Source organism: Vulpes lagopus, chromosome 1, assembly GCF_018345385.1.
Source record: "Vulpes lagopus strain Blue_001 chromosome 1, ASM1834538v1, whole genome shotgun sequence".
Taxonomy (NCBI): domain Eukaryota; kingdom Metazoa; phylum Chordata; class Mammalia; order Carnivora; family Canidae; genus Vulpes; species Vulpes lagopus.
In genome coordinates, this window is record NC_054824.1 from 147,797,994 (window position 1) to 147,822,051 (window position 24,058).

At 51.9% G+C, this 24,058-nt stretch overlaps 1 protein-coding gene across 2 annotated transcripts in view; it reads right to left on the reverse strand.

Moving 5' to 3' along the window:
* ITPKB (inositol-trisphosphate 3-kinase B) overlaps positions 1-24,058 on the reverse strand; it is a 91,321-nt gene that overhangs the window by 18,961 nt on the left and 48,302 nt on the right. The window contains exon 3 of one of the 2 annotated variants that reach the window (XM_041748392.1): positions 1,378-7,681. The exons of the other annotated variant lie outside the window; for it this stretch is intronic. Coding sequence (XP_041604326.1) covers positions 7,595-7,681 — 87 coding nt within the window. The 3' untranslated portion in view covers positions 1,378-7,594. Of the gene's footprint in view, positions 1-1,377; positions 7,682-24,058 lie in introns of those variants that run through there. 2 annotated transcript variants of the gene reach the window in all.

Below are 24,058 nucleotides of genomic sequence, written 5' to 3' on the forward strand. Positions count from 1 at the left end.
TATGCAGCTCTGACCCCCCTTTCCCTTGGAAGCCTATGGGGAACTGGTCTGAGCCCCGCCCTCCACCCTGAAGCAAGCTGAGGTTTCCAGGCAGCTACAGGCTTCTCGGGAGCCACGTTCCTCTCCCGTGGGCCACAGCAATGCCAGGGCTGTCTGGAGAAGCAGGCTCCTGAACACAGTTCTGCACAGCACCTCATTCGGCCCAGCACAGCTGGCCTTCCCTCCAGCCTCCCTTCCCGCTGATGGTGCCAGGTGACCCCACATGGCTCTGCCTCTGGGGCCGGGACAGCAGGCTTCATGCAGGATTTCCTTTCTAGAAGGCATATGATGAAGCAGAGCACAGTCCAGGGTTTGGAGTTAGGATGGTGCTTTGCTTAGCCATCTCGAAGCCGCAGCACTGAGCAAGCCTTCAAACCCAGCACCCCCTGTCCGTCCCCTGCGGTGTTCTCATCTGTCAACCAAGTGCCAGGACATGGCATGTGTCCTGCCTGCCCCACAGGGCTCAGGGGAGAACTGAGGTGAGAATACCAATGCTTGTGCTCTGTATACTGTCCCGGGGCAACAGAACCTCAGGTGTTCATTTTGCTTTTATTTGTGTCTTTTTTTTTTTTTTTTTAATTGAAATAGTTTTTGCCTCTAAGGCACAGCAGACTGGCGAGAATCCAGCTGGGAGCTTCCAGAACATCAAATCTCGCTAGGTGGCAAGAAGATGAGCTAACGGTGTGATTAACTGCTTGCAATGCTCCCCTCTGGGCGCTCCTGGCAGCCGGGAGCCCACGGGAGCAGTTCCCAAGGCCCCCCCCCTCCACGGTGACCCAGGGACAGTTGGAGCCAGCCAGGCCCCGGCGCTGATAGCAGTTTCTGGTTCAGAAAATCAGTAAAGTTGTCCAAAGCAGAAGAATCTTCCCGGGTGCTGACAGCAGTTTCTGGTTCAGAAAATCAGTAAAATTGCCCAAAGCAGAAGAATCTTCCCAAATAACCCCACTAGGTGGAAGTGGGCCAGGCACCACCAGAGAACAGTATTTGTGGGGTAAACAGTGAGATGGCTGAGCACATTCCTCTTTATAATGAGTGGGGCTTTTCTTAACCTTTTCCCATCTAACTTCTTCCCTCAATTTTCTGCTTGTCTTCCAGCACTTCCCTTTTTATTGAAATAGTTTGACCAGTTGGCTAACTTTTTCTTTTTTAAATTTATCTTATTATTTTTTTAAAGATTTTATTTATTTATTCATGAGAGACACAGAGAGGCAGAGACACAGGCAGAGGGAGAAGCAGGCTCCTCAAGGGGAGCCCGATGTGGAACTCGAGCCCAGGACCCCGGGATCAACCTGAGCCTAAGACAGACGCTCAACCACTGAGCCACCCAGGTGCCCCTGACTTTTCTTTTTAGATAATTATACAGAATCTGTTTGTTTTTGTTTTGTTTTGTTTTTTAAGAGTAAAAGAGATGAGGAGAAATCTCTTAAGATGTCAGAAAAGGAGAATCTTTTCTGGATCCTGGGACTTTCCAAAACAATACTGCCAAGAGACTTGGCTTTGTGGCATACATGTGTGCACATGTGTGTTAGTGAGAGCTAATGACCTGGCTTGTGGGAGAAAGAGGCCAAGATACTGCATGTTACATGTCTGATGTACTGTCAGGCATACTTGTAATTTCCCATGACCTCCTTCCTCCCCACACTGATAGAGCTATGTCTGCTCTGCAAGCAAGGACACATGTTCAGAGAGGGTAAGTAATGTGCCCCAGGTCACACAGCTTCCTGGTTTAATTTAATTCCGAGCATTTTGTTTTGTTTCAGCCAACAGGACAACCAGCCCCCACCCCCCCAATCTTCTCCACCTGTTCTGGGGCTATGAGCCACTCCCCCAAGAGTGGCTCTTCTGATGTGGGGGGACCTCCTTGAAGGCCTGCTCTGCCCCCTTCAGGGTCTGTTCCCAGAGCTGCCTCCCTGACACACACTCAGTCAAGGCCGCATGTAACCAAGCGCTGAAAGTGGATGCGGGAGGCCCCTGCTCAGGGAAGGCCTGCCCCTCGTCAGTGTCCTTTGTTCTGCTCTTGCAAAAGTCTGAGCGAAAGTCACTGAGTTGTCCATGTTTGGAAAAATGCTTTTTTCTTCCTTCTTTTGGTCTCTCTGAAACAGCAGTTAGGGTTTCCCTGGTGATCCCTCCCTCCTTCGCTGGGGGAAAGCCTGCGCTTCTCCCATGCCAAGGCAGGCCAACTTTGTTCATTGTATTCGGCCTGGCAAAGCCTCCCGAGCGGGCAGCTGGGCAGCTGGGCAGCTGGGCATGCCTGGGCAGGTAGGGGCCCCTGGCCCAATGGCTCCCCTCTTGGAGCCCTGCTCAGGAACCTGGCTGGGGCCCAGAGTGAGACCTGCCCCTGCCAGCCTGAGCTGTGCACTTGGGGGCGGGCGGGGGAGGGCGAGGGCAAGGGGGAGGGAAGGCCTTTCAAAACCAGGACCCCGAGGATCGGAAAAATTAAGCCCAAGGACTTGGCAGGGCAGGTAGCTCCGGCTAAAAATAAAGAGTCTGGGCTTTAAGACTAACCGTCTTTCCCCCCTTTAACAAACAAGACAATTCTCTTAAAAACCAAATGCAAAAACACGTTTCAAAAAGGACCCAAGGAATGTTTTCTTTTATTTCTGTCTCCTCACGTGATGCTCCCCAGGCTGGATGGGGGGGTTCCTGGCAGGGGGGCATAGACCACCGACCACAGAGGTCATGGCTGCGCACACCTTCTCCCACCTGCCCTTTGGAGCAGCCACCGATGGAGGGTGGGGTGGCTGACGTCCCCTGCACTGGACATGTGGCTGGGCTGGGGCAGGAGAGCAGGGGTGGGCAGCCCTCTCCAGCCCACCAGGCCTGGCTGCCTTGGCCGCTACAGGCGTGGGAGGCGGAAACTGGCCCAGGGTTCTCGGGGTGAGGGCTCCGTCCTCTCCACTCCCATGAGGGCTGCCATGCTCCAGCTCAGGGGTGTAGACCTGGTCAGGACCTACAGCTCCTGCCTGACGGTGGGTGCTCCCGATGCAAGCCCAGCCCCGCTGATCCTGTCTGAGGGAATCACTCTGGCCGGTCGATGCCTAGTGGCACATTCTGGCCAAAGCCAGGAAACCCCTGAACGGCTGCCCAGCTCTACTTTCCTGGTGAGCTGCCTTCCCAGACCCAGACTGGTACCCAGGGGTCCTCAATCAGAGCTACTCCCCCTCTGCCATCACCCGGATCTCTGCCAGGGCGGCTGTCCTGGCCCAGCTGGTGAGTGCTCACTGCTCCCTAGGGACACAGGCCAGTCCCAGATGCCTTTCCGTCCTCACTCCCACACACAGTGACTCTCTCTCTCTCTCTCTCTCTCTCTCTTTCTCGGCCTCTCCCATCCTCTCCTATTCAGCCAGCCCCCTCCTTGCCCCACACCTGCTGCACACCTGCCGCACACCTGCTTCCCCCCCGCGTCTCTGCTCATGCAGGTGCAGACGCTCCGCCTGCAGTGCCCTCCTTCCTCACCCCCACTGATCTGCACCCTACCTGTCCCTGCGGCCTATCCCACTGGAATCTCTGAGCTGGCCCTACTTCTCCACAGAGCTTCTTAGGTCACTCCAGCCACATGCCTGTTCTGGAACCCCAGGAGTACATATGAGTGCCTCAGGATTCTGTGTACCATCCTGCGTCTGCCAGCAGAGGGTAAGCTTCTGGAGGACTGGGCGCTTGTCCTAGCACTTGTCCACACACAGTGGACGACAGCACCACCAGCTGTGTGAGCAATGAGGACACCTCACAGGCCCAGCACACAGCCAGGGCCCAGGCCTTGCCACATCCCACCTCCTACAAGACCAGATAACACCTAAGCTGGCTCACACTTCTTTAGACTCACCTGCCAGGGCCTGGATTTTTCTAGAGACAAGTGCAGGGAGCAGGAGGGGCATATGTGCAGGAACTTCCTGCTCAATCCGCCTGGGGTTCTCTGCACCCACCATGGCTCCAATAGGCAGCTGGCAGCCTGGCTGGCCCTGGGCACCAGGGGTCTCTTCACAGACACACATGAGGGTTCAGAGGACCGCCTCTCCTTCACTCAGGTCATCAACTCAGCACAGAAAGGTCTTCTTAGTAGTGCATCCTCCAGACCTCCTGCCTCCCCAATTTCCAGCTTTTTCATTTTTTAAAAAAGATTTATTTATTTTTTCATGAGAGACACACAGAGAGGTGAAGACACAAGCAGAGGGAGAAGCAGGCTCCCTGTGGGGATCCCAGGGCCTGGGATCAAGTCCTGAGCTCAGCCACTGAGCCACTCAGGTACCCCCAATTCCTAGCTTTACAGGAGCTGGCATCCAGGAGACCTGCAATCCTGCCAACTCAGCCTTTGTTTGGCAAGCCAGGAATGGAGGTATCCTTCACTCAAAATGGAAATGTTCCTAACACTCCCTACCAGGCGAGGCCCAGGAATGCTCCATCTCTGGTCTAGAAGGTCACTAACTTGGCTCCTCCTTCCTCCTCCCGCCTGGGCTTCATCCTCTTAAGAACTAAAAATAATGGAGAGCTAGAGGAAACAGGAGGGGTGGGGGAGGTAGGGGAGGGAGAGAGAAGGACACACAGAGGGAGGGAGGGTAAGACAGAGGGAAGCGCCCTGCATGGACAGAGGCCTAGTGTACCTCTCACACAAGGAGCCAGGGGGTCTCCAGGCTGCAAGACCAGGGGCCGGGAACCAACAATGGGAGGAAGCCGGGAGAGGCCTGGCCGGGAAGAGCCTTGGGGTGGGGAGGGCGGCCTCCAGCAGCTGACCTCCCAGCAGACAAAGCTCACAGGACAGAAGGGCTCAGCTTTTCCTCTGGGAAAGGGTACACAGGGCCCTGCCCAGCTAGGGGTGGGGGAGCCCACCCCTGCGACCCACACCAGGTCCCTCCCTCCCCTCCCTCCCTTCCCCTGCCTCAGCTGGCCTGTCCCCAGGGAACTTATTTTCACTTTGGTAAAATGCAAAGAAACAAAGCCCAGTTACAGAGGGTGGAAATTTACTGAAGGTCCTCATTGGTCAGCAGACGTTGGCATGGAAGGGCGGGGCTACACAGCATATCCCCCCCCCCCCCCAGTCCCACTGGCCTGGGGTGCTAGAGGCCTGGACTCCTCCCTCCCAGCTCCCAGAGAGCAAGACCAAGGCCAAGGCCAAGGCCAAGGCCAGGTGGGTGGTGCGGTGGTGCAGACAGCACGTGGCTCCCACTAATGTACCAAGTAGCTGATTAGTAGTGAGTAGTAGGGCCAGATGCAGTGCTTGGTGAGCATGGTGTATGCAGGACACCAGCACCTCGACCTGCTACATGGGGACTCTTGTTCTCCCGGGTTATAGACGGGGATACAGCAAGCTTAGACAGTTTGCCCCAGGTTTGAGAGCCAGTATGGGGCCAAGGTGGGATTCAAACCCAGGCAGCTTGGCTCCAGGGTGCGAGCGCATCATCAGCCTGCTGGGCTGCTCTGTTGTCACTGGTGGCATGTGAGCCACAGCCGGAGAGTTCCAGGGTTAAATCCTGTTGCTTCCGGCCAGCTGGCAGTATTAGGCAAGTTAGCAGCCCCTCTGGGCTCCAGCTTCCAGCTTACTGCCTGGCCTGCAGGACTGTTTTCAGGATTAAATTCTCTGCATGCAGTACTGGTTGGCAGACACGAGCAACCAGGAGAGTGAGTGCTGCACACCTCCCGTGGGTCATGTCTGGTCCCTGGGCCCCAGAGGGGGTGCCTCGTCTGGGGATGAAACAGTGGCAGGGGCTCTGCCTATGCTGGCTCCGCAGACATGTGGTGCACAGTCTGCTCATGTCCCCCTCTATCCCCCAGCACTGGCCTTCAGACCCTGCCACCCCCTGAGGGACATGCAGAGAGTGAAGGTCACAGCTGGTAGGAAGTGTGTCCCCACAGTGGTCCTATTCCTTCCACAGAATGAACCCTGGAGGAGCTAGGGGCTTGCCTTAATCATCTTTCTGGAGGTTCCAGAAGCCCCAGGAACTGCTTTATTAAGCCTGGTGCTCGAGACAGCAGGTGAGAGGAGGCCTGGCCCGTGAGCCACCAACCTGTGCCACCAGCGGCTCTTCTGCTGCCTGCAGACTGTCCCCCAGGGACCTATGGTTTGAAAGAAGTCCCTCTGCTCACTCCCAGAGGCTCCCCTGGCAGCAGGGCCGGGCTGCCAGTCTTTCTCCCAAGCAGGAGTATGATATTGAGGCCACCAGGAAAATGTAAAGAAGGAATCTGCAAAATTTTGAGGAATCTAAAATATCGCTGCCCATCCCTGTAGCTCTCAGAAGCACAACACCACTACCAACACAGAACTGTCCTGGTTTAGTGGCTCTTTCACACTCCTGGGTGTTTCTTTTTTTCTTTTCTTTTCTTTTCTTTTCTTTTCTTTTCTTTTCTTTTCTTTTCTTTTCTTTCCTTTTCTTTTCTTTTCTCTTCTCTTTTCTTTTCTTTCTTTCTTTTTTTAAAAGATTTTATTTATTTATTTGGGAGAGAGAACATGCAAGAGAGTACAAGGCAGGCTCCCCGCCAGGCAGGGAGTCCAACTCGGGACTTGACCCTGAGATCATGACCTGAGCTGGAAGGCAGCTGCTTAACCAACTGAGCTGCCCAGGTGCCTCCAGAGAAGTCAACTTTTAGCAAACTAGAGGTTGAAGAAGACTTCTGCTCTGTCCAGTGGTGTTCTCAGGCTTTCTGATTTACAACTCGTAATTTCAATCTCAGGGTATCTCCAATGAAATACCCGGGAGGGGTGCCTGGGTGGCTGAGTCAGTGAAGCACCTGCCTTGGGCTCAGGTCATGATCTCAGAGTCCTGGGATCATGCCAAGTCAGGCTCCTTGCTCAGTGGGGAGTCTGCTGCTCCCTCCATCTCTGCCCCTCCTCATGCTTGTGCTCTCTCTCACTCCATTTCAAATAAATACATAAAATATTTAAAAGCTGACCTCTCTGGGACAAGAATGTTCATGGACACAATACAGCCTTCTAAGTAGCTTCTGAGAACCCAGAAAGTACTTGTAAGAGATTTGCTTAGTGGCTCTGGGCTAACTCCAAGCCAGATTTTTGGGAACTCCCACGTAAGGAATTTCTAACATGGAAACTTTTCAGGAGGAGCGTGAATGCCACACCAGAACTTACATGCAGTATCAAATATTGAACTATATTTAGGAAGTATTTCCAGGCAAGATGTGGTAGTGCAATTCACATTTCTGACAGATCACACTGATTTGCCTGTGGCTAAGTGGCAGCAAGCAAATGGATACAGACCTGCAGAGACAGTCAGAAACCCCGAGCTCATTTCCAAAGAAGCACCTGCAGCCCTGCCCAGGGGAGGCTGGTGCCTGGGGGAGGCTGATGCCCAGGAGAGGTTGATGCCCGGGGGAGGGTAAGCACAGGGGAGGCTGATGCCCAGGGGAGGCTGGTGCACCAGGGGAAGCTGGTGCTCAGTGGAGGCTGGTGCCCGGGGAAGGCTGGTGCCTGGGGGAGGCTGGTGCCTGGGGGAGGCTGGTGCGTGGGGGAGTCTGGTGCCCAGTGGAAGCTGGTACCCAGTGGAGGCTGGTGCCTGAGGGAGCTGGTACTCAGAGGAGGCTGGCATATGGCTCTGGATTCTACCGTGCATCACCAGCTTTCCCTCTCCCAACCGGAGGCCGTCAGGACAGAGGCTGTCTCAGTTAAGCAGCCATGCATCTGTTCATGCGTCGACCACTGCAGGCACAGGAAACGGGTTGTCAAGAAAACAGCAGTGAACCCCCAAGTACGAGCGAGACTCGTCAGCTCTCTGAGCACGGCTGTCCCCCGGGTCATCTTGATGTCTATGCTGGTACGTGTGATTTTCATAAACACACTGACTCATCGCCCTTCCCCACGCATCGCTGTCAACCAGGCCCTGAGTGCTTACTTAGCACTTTCCCTAGCAGCCTGGGCCTGCTGAGAGGCAGCCAGACCACGGGCCTCCCATGCCCAGAGAAGCTGGAGGCCCAGTCAGAGCACAGACCTGGGGTTCCCGCCTGCATGGCCAGCCGTGGCAGGGGACTCCCACCCCCCAAAAGCAGGAACACCCGGACTGCCCGCTTCACTCTGGGCTTTAGGCTGCAGTGAAGTGGCATTTATCATATCTGGAGACATCTGCCAGCAGCCCTTGGGATGACTGCAGACAGGAAGGGTTTCACAGAGCAGCAGCATGGGCTCTCTGCCGGCCTTCCTGTCTTCTCCCTGAGTCCCAGGGTAGTGGCCCATGAACACAGCACAGGATGGCCTGTGTGCCTCCAAGCCTGACCCACACCCAAGTCCCCTGTCCCCCCCACCCCCCCCATGGCCCACAGAAAGCTTCTGGACTCTCCAACTCAGCTCGCCTCCTTCCTACTATCTTACAGGAAATAAAACACTATTCCAGAGAGGTGAGTGGGTTATCTGAAAAATGTCTTCTGGAACGCCAGAGGCAGGGGACCAGGCTTCACGAGCTCGGGAAGGCCTTCCCGCCAAGGACTTTGGCCCTGGGGCCGAGGACCTGCAGAGGCACTTGGAGGTCAGGGCTGCTCCAGGGAGATGGGGTCTCCCCAGGCTCCAGGCACCGGCAAGAGGGGGGAGCTGAGCGGGTGCAGACGGCAGTGCCCTATGAGACCTGCACCTGCCTCATGCCCGGTGGTACACGTGTCCTGGAGGAAGGCAGACGGTGGCTGCCACGAGGGATGAAGTTAGAGAGAGCCATCCTCTCTGGCGACTGAGAGCCCTCAGGACTCTGTCCCGCAGAGTGAGGGACTCTGGAGTCTCACGGTGGCCACAGCCCTCTGGCAGGCTCAGCCCCCGGGGACGGCCCACATTTAGGAACTGTAACATCACTTCTGGGGAACAGAACCAGCTGGCTGACTTATTCCCCTTAACTTTCAATGCTATTATTAGAGCACATCTGCCTCTGAGTGAAGTCACCAAGGAAAAACCCAACTGAAGAAAATATTTTCAAGCCATCGTCATTTCAATTTTTGGAAAAGGAAGCAAGGCAACAAACCACCAAAGAACCCCAGGATTCAGGGTGACCCAGGAGGGAAATGGAAAGTATGTGCCCTGGGAATGCAGGCGGCTGAGCTATTTACATAGCTCTTGGCCAGCAGGACGTGAATGGACCGGACCCGCAGCTTCCCAGACTCTTTCCTCCTCCTTTCCCCACACTAGCTCCTCTCCTTCCCCTTCACAGGGAAGTCTGCTCACATTCCCCCTCAACCCTAAATCAGACCCAGAGTACAGCCACTTAGTGATAAGTGACCAGATCACATGGGGCAGATTCCAGCCAGTGGGCAGCTGATTTAGTTTCTTTGGCTAAGATTTTTTTTTTTCCAAATTAATTGCTGACATGTAAAATCAGGACATTTCACTCAAAAACCCAGATATCCAACTGTCTTTGAGATGCCTGGCCCAGCTTTCTGGGTGGGGTCCATCGGCGGGCCGGAGCTGAGCAGCACACCATGGGATGGGTCTCCCCGTGCCCTGTCACCAGGCCCTGTCCCTACATGATCATCATCTGCCCAGCTCCTGACAGCATGTGAGTTGAACCCCTGGATTTTTTCTTTTTAAAAATTTTATTTATTTATTCATGAGAGACACAAAAAGAGAGGCACACACATAGGCAGAGGGAGAAGCAGGGAGCCCGATGCAGGACTCGATCCCAGGACCCCGGGATCATGACCTGAGCTGAAGACAGACACTCATCCACTGAGCCACCCAGGAGTCCCCGAACCCCTGGATTTAAAGACAAATAGGAAGAAGAGTCCAGGATGGCCTTAGGACCTCTACTGGACCCAAACAGTCTGCTCACTGGCCAAGTGGATGTGGACAGACTCATCACTGACTTCGCTGAGCCTCTGCTTCTTCATCTGCAGGTAAAGAGGAAAATTTACAGCACTGCCCATGCCCTAGACTGTAAGGAGGATTATGCAGAAAAACCAGGGGATGCTTTGAATACTTGACTATACCATATGCAAGGTAAGGCCCTGGCCATTCAGGGCTAAAGGATTAAAAAAAAAAAAAGCCCAAGGAGAGCTGGCCTCTCTGGTTAGAAGAGTAGCTGGGGAGAGAGGAGCAGAAGCCCAAGACATGGCTCAGCAGCCATCTAAGGGAGCTGAAATAGAACCCAGGACTTCTGAACCACCCACCCGTGCCGCCATGGCTGGCACTCCCTTGTCTGCTCACCCAGAGATGTGCAACAATGCTCAGTCACAGCTGAACAGCATGGGCCTTGACTGCCTCTGCCCCACATCAGTTAGAGCAGAATTTAGAACCAGGGCACCTGCCATAAGGGACTGCCAGCCTCAGCCCAGTCTGGGACAGAGACATGATGGCATCGAGACGTGACATCCTGGCCATAAAACTCAACACTCAAGGTCAGGGGAAAACCAAAGAGTCCCATGCCTCTGAGTATTTCATAGTGTGGTGGCCAACTACACCTTGGGTGTTGACACAGAGAGGACCAGACTCCTTCAGACAATCCCTGAGGGCTCTCACCTGCCCCCACTCAGGCACCCCCCATTCTGAAGGAAAACCGGCCTGTTTGCTGAGACATATCTGCAGCTTGGCACTTCTGAGCCATCTGTGCTGTTGGCTCTGGCAGAGATGCCTTACCTAACCTGCCCAGAGAACTCTTCATCCTTCAAAACCCTGCTCAGGCATCACTGCCTCCTTGTACTTTCCTCAGACCCCGTGTCCCTTAGCCCAATGCATGAGCAAAGGGACCCTGTACCCCCCCACCCCCCAAGGCCCCTCTGCTCCAGACCTTGCATGTCCATTTCCCACCCAGTTCAGAGAGGATTCACATGACTTGGTTGTACCACAGGGTCACCAGCAGTGGAATGAGCCTTCCTTCAGAGCAGCAAACAGCTCATCCACCCTTAGTCCTTAGGCCCCCCAAGCTTTCTCAGGGTCAAGAATCAACCAGTGCCTGGTAACTGAATGGCTGGGAGTCCCCCAAAACTCAGCCTAGTTGGGAAGGCAGAAGAGGAGACTGGCCTGAACTCCGAGCCCCAACCATGGAGTCTGACTTAAGACTGGGGGCCGCAGGGTGGGTCCTGAATCAGGAAAGGAAGCCGTACATGCGCCCAGAGATCAAGAACAGATGCTCGTGTGAGGTCCCAGCACCCCCAGGGGAAGAGACAAGCAGGGAGAGCTCTGAACCAGGACCCAGTGGGCGGCCCTGGCCTGCCTCCCTCGGGACACCCACAACCTCTGATAGCAAGGCCAGCCCTGGCCACACATGACACTTGTCGTAGTGGCTTTCTCCTATAGACTTAAGGTAGGGCTGCCCAGAGGTGGGGGGACTTGGGCACATGAGGAAGACAGAGCCCCTAAAGGCACCTGGGGGGATACTCGACATCAGAGCAAGATGCAGCTGGAGTTCACACCCCCGACTACCCAGACCACAGCTCAGCAGACAAGGATGGGTCTCCTCACACCAGGCTCATGCTGGTCCCACAAACACCCCCCAGGGCTCTCCAGAAACCCAAAATCTGGGGGGCTCTGCTGCCTACTTCTCCCTCCTCTTGTACTCTGCTGGCTGGGATGATATGTACCTAAACCCAACAACATGTGCTGTACGGGGCTCACTGCTGTGTCCTGGGGAGCCCACAGCCCATTAAGAGGATAAACACGGAGCTGAATAACTATGAGAGGGTCAGAAGTATTGGTGACTTTATAGAGGCACAGACACGGGGCCACAGGGAGTTTGTTTCTTTGGGAGATGGGAAGTAAATTAAGGAAGCTTCATGGAAAAGGTGGCATTTAAGCTACAGAGTGAAAGATGAGGAAGATGATCGTGTGTGTGTGTGTGTGTGTGTGTGTGTGTGTGTGTGTGTGTGTGTGTGTGTGTGTGAAGTGGGGCAGGATTTGGGGCCTGGGAAAAAAAGCATGAGCGAAAGCACAGACACAAAAAAGGCCCATAAGAACTGCTTAGCTCAGCACCAAGCTGGGCAGTTGATCTCAGAGGCAAGCAATTAAGGAGGCAAATTGAAAGGAATTTAAAACAATAATGAGGGACTCCTGGGTGGCTCAGTGGTTGAGTGTCTGGCTTTGGCTCAGGCCGTGATCCCGAGGTCCTGGGATCGAGTCCCACATCAGGCTCCCCACAAGGACCCTGCTTCTCCCTCTGCCTAAGTCTCTGCCTCTCTCTGTCTCTCATGAATAAATAAATAAAATCTAAAAAACCCACAAAACAATAATGAAATGGATTGGCTTTCTGCTATCACCAGGGACTGGCACCGTGGATGAACACACGCACACTTGCCTTCGTTCCAGTCCTCTGAGCCTCCCGTCTTATTCTATACAGCTGCTGTGTGAACTGTTTTATTTTAATAACATATGTAAGTTTCAAATTCCCAGAGGCGTTAGCTATCCTTAATACACACTCAACCCCACACAGAAGAGCCTTCAAAAACTATCTGGAGTAAAGTCAGCACCCCTGGACCAGATGCACAAAGGGACTCCATGCTTCAGGACAAGTTCACGGGCTCCACATGGCACCAGGTTTGTGTCCCCACTCCCGCCCTGAACCTCCAGAGCAGGCCAGAAAGAAACGACGGGAGCGCAGAAAACCGAGAGAAGCACGACCGGGCTACTCCCCCTTTCCATCCTGCTGTTCTAGGGGGCCCCTTGAAGCGTTACTGAAGTTTAAAATTTCTCAGCAGCAGAGATGTTTAATAAATCCTGGAGAAATAAAGGACAGCATTACAATTTCTGGATTTACCGTGAAAGGGGAAATTTGTGAATTTCTGCCAAATTTTTCTTCATGTTTAAGATTTTTTTTCTATTTATATTTCTCCTGCTTCAGCTGGAAGAAACTATTCAAAATTTAAAATTATTAAGAAGTACATCACAGCCAATTATAGAGGAAAACAGACGGACAAACCCGGCTCTGTCCATTGAGAACGTAAACTGGCAGAGGAGATCAGGTCTTACGAGGTCTGACAAATGTAAGACTCAATATAGAAACTACAGCATACTTATTTATTACCACCACAGACTCATAGAGAAGTGTGATTTCTCTCCCTTTTTCCTAAACATGCATTAATGTATTTAACAAGTATTATACTGAGTGCTATACGAAGCGTATATCACTATATCATACGCTTGAAAATAATATAACACTGTTAGCTATACTGGAATTACATAACATTCGATTAAAAAAATAACAATTATTAAATCCGTTACCTCCCCCCAACACAGTTTTGTTTTTGTTTTTGTTTTTACCAGTGCAATCATATATACAAAGTTCAAGAGTAGAAGATTTCACTGTCTACCATCCTTTACTGGCCATTTTCATTATTTGTTTTATTTCCTGATTATTACTGAAACTAATTTTGTTGTACAGGAAAGAAGAGTGTTAGTCCACTCTAAGTGCCAGGTATGCTGGATAATACTACTGGTTCAGCTTCCTGAAGTGGTTTTAGGTGGAGCACAAGTGAGGCTTCAAGAAAGGAAAACCCAGCCAATCCCCCAACCAGGCAACTGCCAGGCTAATGACCTGGGGCCACAGTCTCTGAGTAAATGGGCAGAAACCAGAGAGGACAGTTACCAGAGCTTTCTTGGACTATCTAAAGTGTAAAACTTCTAGGGATCAAAGGCAAAGAGATTCCCCTGAACCAAAGTAAAAGTCACACAAACTGGAGAAAGTATTTTACAAAATATTACTGTAGAAGGGTTAATATATTTTGTACATAAAAAACTCAAATGGGTGAAAAAAAAACCCTCAGACGCCAAGAGCTAAACTTGGCAACGTACGCATAGTGAAAATGACAATGTGCTATTTCCCTATGAAATTAGCAAGAAACCAGAAAAATAGCAACACAAGCCTCAGGGGGAGGAGGACACAGAGGAAGGCACCAAGACTGTGCTGGAAGCCCCCCAAGTGCACACTATGCTGGGAGAAGCAGCCCAGGGATCTGTGTCAAAGGCCATCAAAATGTTCGAACCTCCCATTAGTCTGGAAATCTACTTAAGGAAATATGGAAAAAGTTACAAGCACAAAGATGTTAATGATGCTATTGTTTATCTTCACAATGGCATTGAAAATAGCCTAAGGTCCAACAATAGGGGAACGATCAAGTCAGTAAGGGGCACATCCTTGGGACTTATCATTAAATCCTGAGCCTTAGAAAGACACATGGAAAATTTTGTATGATATTCAGTTGGGGGGGCGGGTAGGGAGAGGGGAGGAAGCAGGATAAACTATAAAACACATACATACTTACATACTTTCTTTTTTAAGATCTTATTTTTAAGTCATGTTGACACCCAACACGGCACTCGAACTCACAACCCTGACACCAAGAGTCATGCACACTCCACCGACAGAGCCCGCCAAGTGCCCTGACACGTATATATGTTAAAAGGCTGGGAGGAAATACACCAATTTATAAGAATAGCTACATTCGTATGTGTTTCTGCATGTTATGTTTATACTGAATGTGACAAAACTATTGGGCCTCTTACTCTGACTTTTTAGCTATTGATTATCTTGTGCTATGCTGCATGTACGTTGGTAAGCACCTTCAAATCCTTCTTGAATTAAGATGGAATATACGATGACCGATTAATTAATAATTGATAGAATCGCTATGTTTAGTTATGAGGATATACACCCTCCGTCACACCTTTATCTCCAAAACGTCTATAATATGGTTAGTTTGTTTTATACAATTTACAGAATGTGCAGATCACCATATAATCAGGTAACATGAATAAATTGCTGTCACCCCCACCCAGGACACCCTCCCCGCAGCATCTGATCTGAGGGCACAGCGCCTCCAGAATGTCCCTTCGTCTGAGGGAGAAGCAGGGCTTTCTTCCCCTGTGTATAGGGGTCTCATGAGGTCAGGCCTGGACACTGTTCCCTGAATGGGACCCCGCAGACTTGTAGGAGCCCAGAAACATCAGTGGAGGGCGGTGGGATAACAAACGGCTAGAGTCGTCCAGAGGTGGCCCTCCCACTAGACAGATGGACCAGCGATGCAGGAAGCTCCGGCTCGTGTGCAGAGACCTGCTCTTCTGCTTTCTGTTGAACAACGCGTACAGGTTCCCAGGTTCGGCACAGACTCAAGAGCACTCACTTGCCTTGGCTCAGTCACAGCCTGGCCAGGGGACAGTCGGAGGTTTTGTCCCGTGCGCCTCCCCCAGCTCGGCTGCCACCCCCCAAACTCAAGGGCCATTAGCTGCATGTCACTCTAAGTCTGTCCTGAAGGAATTCCATGGTTTCAGAGGCTCTGAGCGACACAGGTGGATTCAGAAGTTCTGACCCAGACCAGCGATTGCAAATGTTTCTAAAGTGTTAAGGTATCTTGAGGGGAGGGCACCTGGGTGGCTCAGTGGGTGGAGCATCTGCCTTGTACCCAGGTCATGATCTCAGGGTCCTGGGATGGAGTTCCACATGGCGCTCCCTGCTCAGCAGGGAGCCTGCTTCTCCCTCTCCCTCTCCCCCTGCCCCTTCTCTCCTCATTCTCTCTCTCAAATATATAAAATCTTTAAAAAAGAAAAAAAGCATTAAGGTATTTAAAAAATATATCTAAAATTAACAGCCCCTCTTTGAACTTTTTTTTACTACCCCCACCTTTGCTTTCCGTTTCTTGAGAATCTCTATTTGCTTCCTTTTCCTCATCACCTGACCACCAAGCAGGGCTGCTCGCCTCCCTCTGCCACATCCAGGAAACTCACCACCGTGTCTCCTGCTGATCACTCCTGGTCGCCCCCATGCCTCTGGCTGATCCCATGGTCCCCCCCCCATGCTCAGTGACTCTGTAGTCCAGACTCAATTGACTCCAACCCAGTGCCCCTCACCCCCACCCTGCCCCGCGAAGATGAAGCAGGATGACAAAGCACCTTGGTGAAAACTTCATCTGATCCATGTGCAGGTTTTCTGTTTCCAGGGGGCAATGCAAGTTACCCTGAAAATTCTAAACCGTAGGGAAAGGGGCCAGGTCCTTCAGAATCGTGTGTGCGTGTGTGTCCGCGCACCCTTAAAGACAAGAGGAAAAAAAGGAACCCAGTGAAGCTCTCAGAAGGGAATACTCTGCTGTAAGTGGTGTTTACCACGTTCCACTGGGTGCTGAGGAGGAAGTGGTTACTATAACCCCAGGGGGGAAATGCTCGCTTGAAACAGGAAAATAGAACTCTTACAATTTTCCACTAGCAGCGTGTAAGAAGCCACCACACTTGGAAACGTTTGCACAAACACTCCCCAGAGCTGAGTGGCGGAGACTCTGTGCTATTATTACCCCAAACCTTAAAGCACAGATCAGGGCCTAGATGCAGGTCTGCTCTTTTCCAGAGACATCTTGGCACTGCAAAAATTCTCAGTATTGCTTTCCTTACCCGAGCCCACGGAGGCTGGGAGCCCCTGGCAGCTCAGGGGAGGAGGAAGGAAGGGTCAGAAGACCCAGGCTGCAGTCCCAGCCGGGCCATGTACTCGCTGTGGAAATTACTCAACCTTCCTGCTTCTCAGTTTCTACTTCCTCTGTATGAACCGGTGATATTATTAACTGCTCTGCTCACATCCTCTGTTGTTGTGAGACTCATACGGAGGAATAAGGCACACAGTCAGAGGTTCCCTGGAAACCCGATAGCTCATTTGAGTACAGGGTACTACTACCACTCAAATCTTCAGAAAGCTTTCTGGAGCTCATCCCTCAGCTGCATCTCTGAGGGCCTATTGCCCCACCTCACCCTGCTGAGCCTCCCTTATAATTCTGCCCACGGTTCTGCAGAATGGCTGTCCAACATCCTATAGAGCGTGATCAGTGGAATGCAAGCACGACCAGCGAGAAGCAGGGAGAAATTAAGGAAACAGGCCCCCGCTCCCACATGCTCTCCAATCCAAAGACCAAGCCTTCACCCTCAAATGACTAATTTGCCTGCTTGGAGGGTCAGGCTGGCTCCAGTTCTGAGTCATAGTTTCCATTTATTAAAATGAACATCTGGCTGCTGCCCTGATGCCTTCTGTACACAGGCCTTTAACTCATGCTCACCTGCAAGGCAACCTGATGTCTAAGGGCAGCAGGGACAGAATAATCGTGGCCACCCCATGCCAATCCTTGCTGCTCCAGCCAGGTAGGACAGCTTTCTGGCCACCTTGGTTTCAATCCTACAGGTAATTTCTAAGGAAGAAAAGCCACAGGCGGTAGGTCCACACACACTCACGGGAGAGCTGGCAAAGTAGCTTGATGCAAGAGTTCCAGGGTATCTTGGGTCTTGGGAGCCACGTGCTGATTTCTGCTCAGCAGGAGGCAGGACCATTAAGGAAACACAGCACCCTCTCTGACCCTGGTCCCACGTGACCTTGGGCAAGCAGCTCACCCTTCCCAGACCCTGGCTTCCTCATCTGTAAAACAGGGATAAGGACAAGTCAAGCCCTGCCCCACTCCCAACGTTGTTGTGACAACCATGTGAGGTGGCCATAACTCTGAAAATCCTTTGTGAACCCCAGGCATGGTCCAGGAGCCAGGTACCTAGCAAAAGTGCCATGAGAATCACCCCTGAACCTGCAGGTGTTTTGTTTTCATCCATTAATGGGTGTAGGTCCCACCCTGACTTAAAAAGAATTTCAGTTTAGCCACCCAGAGGCATTCTTAAGTTTATCCAAGTGAGTTACAAAAACAAGTCCCTGAAGTGGTAAGTACTTATAGACTTCTATTTTATTTTACTTTTTAAAGATTTTATTTATTTATTCATGAGAGACACAGAGAGGCAGAGCCATAGGCAGAGGAAGAAGCAGGCTCCTTGCGGGAAGCCGAATGTGGGACTCGATCCTAGGACCCCGGGATCATGACCTGAGCTAAAAGCAGATGCTCAACCGCTGAGCCACCCAGGTGCCCCAGACCTTTTCTTTTTTAAATAGGGAAACTATAATTCTTCCATTTTTATTCTTTCACTCATTGCTGCTTTAGAACCTTGGCAAGGACAGATCTAACTGTATTGTTTTGCCTTTCAGGCAGAGCTAAATACGGTCTCACAATTCCTCCCTGTTCCCACTTCTTCCCCTGGAGCACCTCGCAGCTCCCTGGCCCAACCTGCCAGCCCTCCCTTCCCAGCCCCCCGGGCTGGTTTGGAAGCCTAGAGCTCTGTTCCCTAAGGTCTCGAGGCCAAAGGCATCCCCATCATCCTTCCAGGAGGGTGTTGCCCTCGGGGAGGAGAGCAGGAGTTTCTAGGACACACAAAGGCTTATTCTGCTCACAAAGGATATTTACCCAGTCAGCCCCGCCAGAGTTTGCCAGGATCCCCGCGAGAGAGCAGAACTGGGACGGCCTTCTGATTCATGGCCTGGCAGAGCCACCCTCATCTATTAATAGCACCCAGGCAAGATGCCACCGGGCTGGGGAGAGACCTTTATGTCAAGGTAGAGAAGGCAGGAAGAGGTGTGTGTACAAGAGAGAAGCAGGAGGAGCTGTTTGAGGTTTCCTCCGGAGAGGGAGGAGGGGGGGGAGAAGGAGAAAAAAGAGAGAGAGAGAGAAAGGGGGGGTGTCTCAAATAGTCCTCTCCTTCCTCCTCTAACCTCATCTGAACATCACACAAGCCCAGCCCCAGGATCAGAAGCTCTGGGACTCAGACACACCCTGGCTGTGGATCGAGGTGGCCGAGCTGTGCTCCCAACGTGCCTTCTGGACCTGGCTCATCATGCAGCAGCATGCCTGCCCACCCCACTGGGCTCTGTGCTGTGCCTGAGCCTGCAAGATGGAGGAACCCAGAGAAAGGGTGGAAAGTTGGAGAACCCCCTGCCTCCATCCATGGCAAAATCTGCAGCCTTAATGCACATATGTTGCCTTCACATTACTTTTGCCGTTTACATAACACCTAATATGTGCACAACCCTCCCTCCTTCACTGAAGGGAGCAATCGCCCTCACATTACTGATGCCAAAACAATCTTGAAGAGCTCGGCTGCCCAGGAGAAGAATGCAGCTAAAGTGATTGAGAGGGACGGGGTTAAGGAGAGGATGATTAGCGTCACCTGCCTACGTCTCCGAATGCATTATCTATCCCATGTGTGCACCTGCTAGACCAGGCTTGTAGAGGCATTACTTGAATACTTCCAATAACATCAAGTGAAGGGATTAAAAAAAGAAAAAAAAACGTGCTGCTAGTCAGGTGGTGGTGTCTATTTAAACAGATTGGTCAGGGCAGCCTGGGTGGCTCAGCGGTTTAGCGCCACCTTCAGCCCAGGGTGTGATCCTGGGGACCCGGGATCCAGTCCCACATTGGGCTCTCCGCATGGGGCCTGCTCCTCCCTCTGCCTGTGTCTCTGCCTCTCTCTGTGTGTCCCTCATGAATAAATAAATGAAAATACACTTAATAAACAGATTGGTTGAATTCCAGAATGTGCTCTCTGGCCACACCTCGACACTAGTCCAAACCCAACACAGTGCATGGAAGCTGACAAAGATTATTTAACTAACATTCTTCACATGAAGAATCTTGAAGAAGAACCAACCACTCGATCACAGTTACTAAGCATGACAAAAATGGCCTTTGGAAAACAAAACTGCATGACATAGAATGAACACCTGCCACCATGCAGACTTAGGACTGCACACAGACATCCACCCAGTGTTGCAAGGCCTCAGACTCTCATCCAAGAGGGAAGGAGGTACAAGGCCTGGGTGGACACTTGCAGAGAGTGCCCTGCCACAAGGAAGGAGCTGAGCCCCTGTGGGAAACCAGCTTAACCTGGTCTCCTGGTTAGAAACACAGTGTCCTCAGGTGGGCTTGTCTGTGTCCCATCCATTCCCCCATCTATAAAATGAGCTTGGGGCACAGTGAGATCACATTAGATGCTCTCTAGGTGTTCCTATTTTTAAAACAGTACTTGTCTCAGTCAGAGAGAAAAAAGATGAATTATCTATTCCAAAAGGAGCCAGGCTTGGCTAAGGCTTTGGTCAGGTTTTCACATAGTCTTGACAACCAGGCTCATAGCTGCTCTCCGGGAAGGGGTTTCCCCGTGTGACCAGTGAGGTCTCCCAGGAAGTGACAACAGAGGAGTCAATATTCTCAGCAAGAAACAAACGGCAGGTTCAGAGTGGATGCCAGAAAGAGGGGGGCATCTCAGAGGGCAGGTCCCAGGGGAGGTGCTATTGAGAGGCAAAGGTGACTGCCCCGGAGAAGGGACATGGGCTAGCTGAGTCTCCAGGTCAACTTCTTCAGAGATCACTCCATGTGTCCCAAAGAACTGGGTGCCTCTCCAAGCCAGAGCCCTCTGCCTCTCCATACACTTGCTGGTGTTTCCTTCCAATGGTGGGGAAAGGGGCAAAATCCACTTTACATCTTGTAAAATGTCACTGTTTCCATTTGTAAGAAGAGATGAGGATGTACCAGAATTCCAGGGAAAACTATTCCTTTGTCATATAATTCTCCACTTCTATGCCTTATGATAGATCTCCAATCAAAAAGGGTTGTCTTCCTCAGTGCTCCTGGAGTTTGGGGAAGAGCCTGGGTTCTTCTGCATCCCGCATCTGCAGCTGACTCTGTACTCCCTAGCAAGTCATGCCACCCTGTCAGTCCACAAAATCGAAGGATTAATCACATAAGCTCACTAATAATGGCTGGCCTTTAAATTCTGTGGTTTGGGATAGTCTCAAAAAAAGCTGAATTGTGGGGACTGACCCACGTTCAGATCCTGCTTCCCTTCTGAAGTGGTTTTTAGGGAGAAAGTGGATCAGAAAAATGCAGATTTTTTTCCTTATCAGAATGACACAAAAGAGTAGTATACTTTGGGGGCAGCCCCAGTGGCTCAGCGGTTTAGCGCCGGCTTCAGTCCAGGGCGTGATCCTAGAGACCCAGGATGGAGTCCCACGTCGGGCTCCCTGCACGGAGCCTGCTTCTCCCTCTGCCTGTGTCTGCCTCTGTCTCTCTCTGTGTCTCCCATGTCTCAACTTCACTGAAGCAATGCTGGAGGGAGAGAGGGGGACATGCAGGAAGCCCCCAGACCTGGTGCTTCCCACTGAGATGGACACCTGCGCCCCGCGTCTGCGCTTGCACCTGCTGAAGGGCACCACCACCTCCTGGCGACCCGCCCGGGGGCGCACTTCCATAGTGAAGGCGGAGAGCCTTCCCCGGAGCGGGGCAGGCGAAGCCCGAGGGGGCGTGGCCGGGGCGTGGCCGGGGCGTGGCCGGGCGCAGGAAGGCGGGGCGAGGCGGAGGGCCGGGAACGCGGCCGCTGGGGAGGCGAGGTGACGAGCGGTGGGCGTGGCGAAGGGCGGGGCCGCCGGCTCCCGGGGAGGCCCGCATCAGCATCAGCATCAGCCGGACCCTGGACAGAGCGCTCCCCCCTTCTTGAAATCCGAATGGCATTCCTTTCTTTTTTTTTTTTTTTGTATTTTTTTTATTGGGTTCGATTTGCTAACACAGTATAGCACCCAGTGCTCATCCCGTCAAGTGCCCCCCTCAGTGCCCGTCACCGGGTCACCGGTCACCCCATCCCCCCGCCTGCCTCCCCTTCTACTACCTCTTGTTCATCTCCCAGAGTTAGGAATCTCTCATGTTTTGTCACCCTCTCATGATATTCCCCACTCATTTTCTTTCCTTTCCCCTATAATCCCTTTCACTAATTTTTATATTCCCCATATGAATGAAACCAAGTGTTTGTCCTTCTCCCGATTGACTTCACTCAGCATAATAACCTCCAGTTCTATGGCATTTCTTCAGATTTGAGAGGCAGCATCGATGTTCTAAATCCCTTTTGGCAGAGGTGGAAGGTGGGAAAGCTTGAGGGCAGCTGAGTCCTGGCAGCAGGCACAGACACAGTACCGGATGAGACAAATGCTGGTGTTTGGGTCCTTGTGCAGAAACCGTGACTGCAGCCTGGACTTCACCACCACCTGCTGTGCAGTTACCCATGATACCTTGGCATTATTAAGGAAGCAATATCTCACACTTTGGGGAAGGAGAGAAAAAAGGGCCCAGGCCCTTGAGCCAGGACGTTGGCAAAGAGGCCAGCATCCAATCTAGGGACTTCTCAGGGAACAAGCTCAGCTTGCTTGAGATGCAGTCAAGCTCGAGGAAAGGCAGAGGGAGGGAACTACCGTCCAAGAGGCATTTTTAACACCTGCTCTCACCTGAGGATTCATGCTGCCCCCTTACCTTGAAACCCACTGGCCACCAGAGCTAACCTGTCTCTGGGAGAATCGGAGAATGTTGGAACTCATGCTGATGAATGCAAGACCTCACCATACCCCCAACACACACACACACACACACACACACACACACCTTGCGAGTAGGCTAAGTGGGCGTGTTCCTTCAGAGCCCCACGAAAGAGTCCCCAAATAGAAAGTGGTCTGCTTAGGAACGAAGTGCTTGCACCTGACAGTGTCCTCTGAAAACAGAATTCGCCCAGGATTGTAGGATGATTCATGCCACTGCTGGCGGCCTTTCAGCTGAGCACCCTGGTCAGAAAACTGACCGTCTGCCACCCCTCACCATGTCAGATCCAGTGGTCTAGTGAGAAGGTTCATCATTGGGCACTTCTCAGCCCCGTGGGCTGCTACGCCTTCCTTGGGAGAAGCCCGATGGCTTTCTTTCCACCTTGAGGATCACATCACACTTTGGCCTAGACCAGTGCTTCTGCTCTTAGGAGCGTTCCTTCATTCACCACAGGGTTGGCTAGCAAATTTACTACTGCAGAGCATCTTTAAAATGGGGCAGAGATGGAAGGGGAAGGAATTCACATGTGTGGCATGGACACATGTGCGTGGCACCGTGCCAAAGCTTGCATCCATCCTGATGTCTTCACAGCGGTGCTGGCAAGAGCATGGAGCTGAGGTGGAGAAGCTGATAAAATCTAAAGCGTAGATCCAACCGAGGCCTGCCAGATGTCAGGCACCCTCCCCTCAACTGCCTTGCAGAGGAACTCCTATATCAAGGTGAAAGATTTGATTTAAAAATTACATGGTCTTTTTTTTTTTTACAAACCAATTTGCATATTTTTGCATCATTCAGATTTGGATCGGAGCTTTGTTCTTTCCCATGGGAGCAACATTTAAATGCTTTAACAGAGGCACTGAGAAAGGGAGTGCAGGGCTGTTAGCGAACCATCATTTGGCAACCCTGTAGAACACAACTCGCCTGACCATACCTCACTTTCCCCTTCAAAACAACTGTGTTCTAACATTTGTCTCCCAGGCCCTGGGCTGGGAGTTCAGATGCTGCATGGAAGCTCCCAGGAAGAATGATGCCATTAAATAAGGAGTCATAACACAGCTATCTGGAAAGTTTGTAGCCAGATAGGCAGGCCACCCAGAAGGCTGGGCTGGAGGATTTTTTGGCCCCTTAAAGGATCCCAGGCAGGTGCTATCATTTCAACCTTCATTATTCAAAGGAGCACAGGAACACCAACAGCTAGAGGCTGGCAGGTGAGTGCAGCGGTCTGTGACCCTGGCAACACATGAGTGTCACCTGCAAACTTTCTGACCACTGTTCCAGAGTCCCGCTCTCAAGAGATTCTGACTTAATTGGTGTGGACTGCAGTCTGGCACAGAGGACTGGTGAAGGCCCCCACGTTTCCAACCTTCCAAAGTTCCCCCCATGTTTCCTAGGGGAGAACCACTGGGCTGGTGTTTCGTCACATTGGCCCCGAAAGAACTAGGAAACAGTGAGTAACACTCAGCAAGCCACACGGGGGTTCTTGAGAACAAAGAAATCTCAGAGGGACTTCTGTTGCTTCTTCTGTCAGGAGTGACAGGCGAGGTGGCAAGGGAGAGCCAAAGTTTTAGAGCCAAGGAAGCAGAAGTCTGAATCCAGGCTCTAGCACTTTGCCCAGCATGTGACCGATGCCAAGCCACTTACAGGTCCTGAGCCTTACTTTCCTCACCTGTAAAATAGGGGTGATAACACACCACCTGCAGGGCTGTTTTAAGAACTAACTGTACCACACTGCCTGGCACATATTAGGTACTGGGTGGATGATGCCAAGAGCTGTGAACAACCAAATACACTGGGGCTTAGCCTGTGTTTGGTATGAAGAGAAGAGGGGCTGTGGGCTGACAGGGCCCCTCAGAAGGGGATTCCAGGAAGGAGCGAGAATCACACTTCCTTGGGGGAGGAGCAGTGCCAACCACAAGAA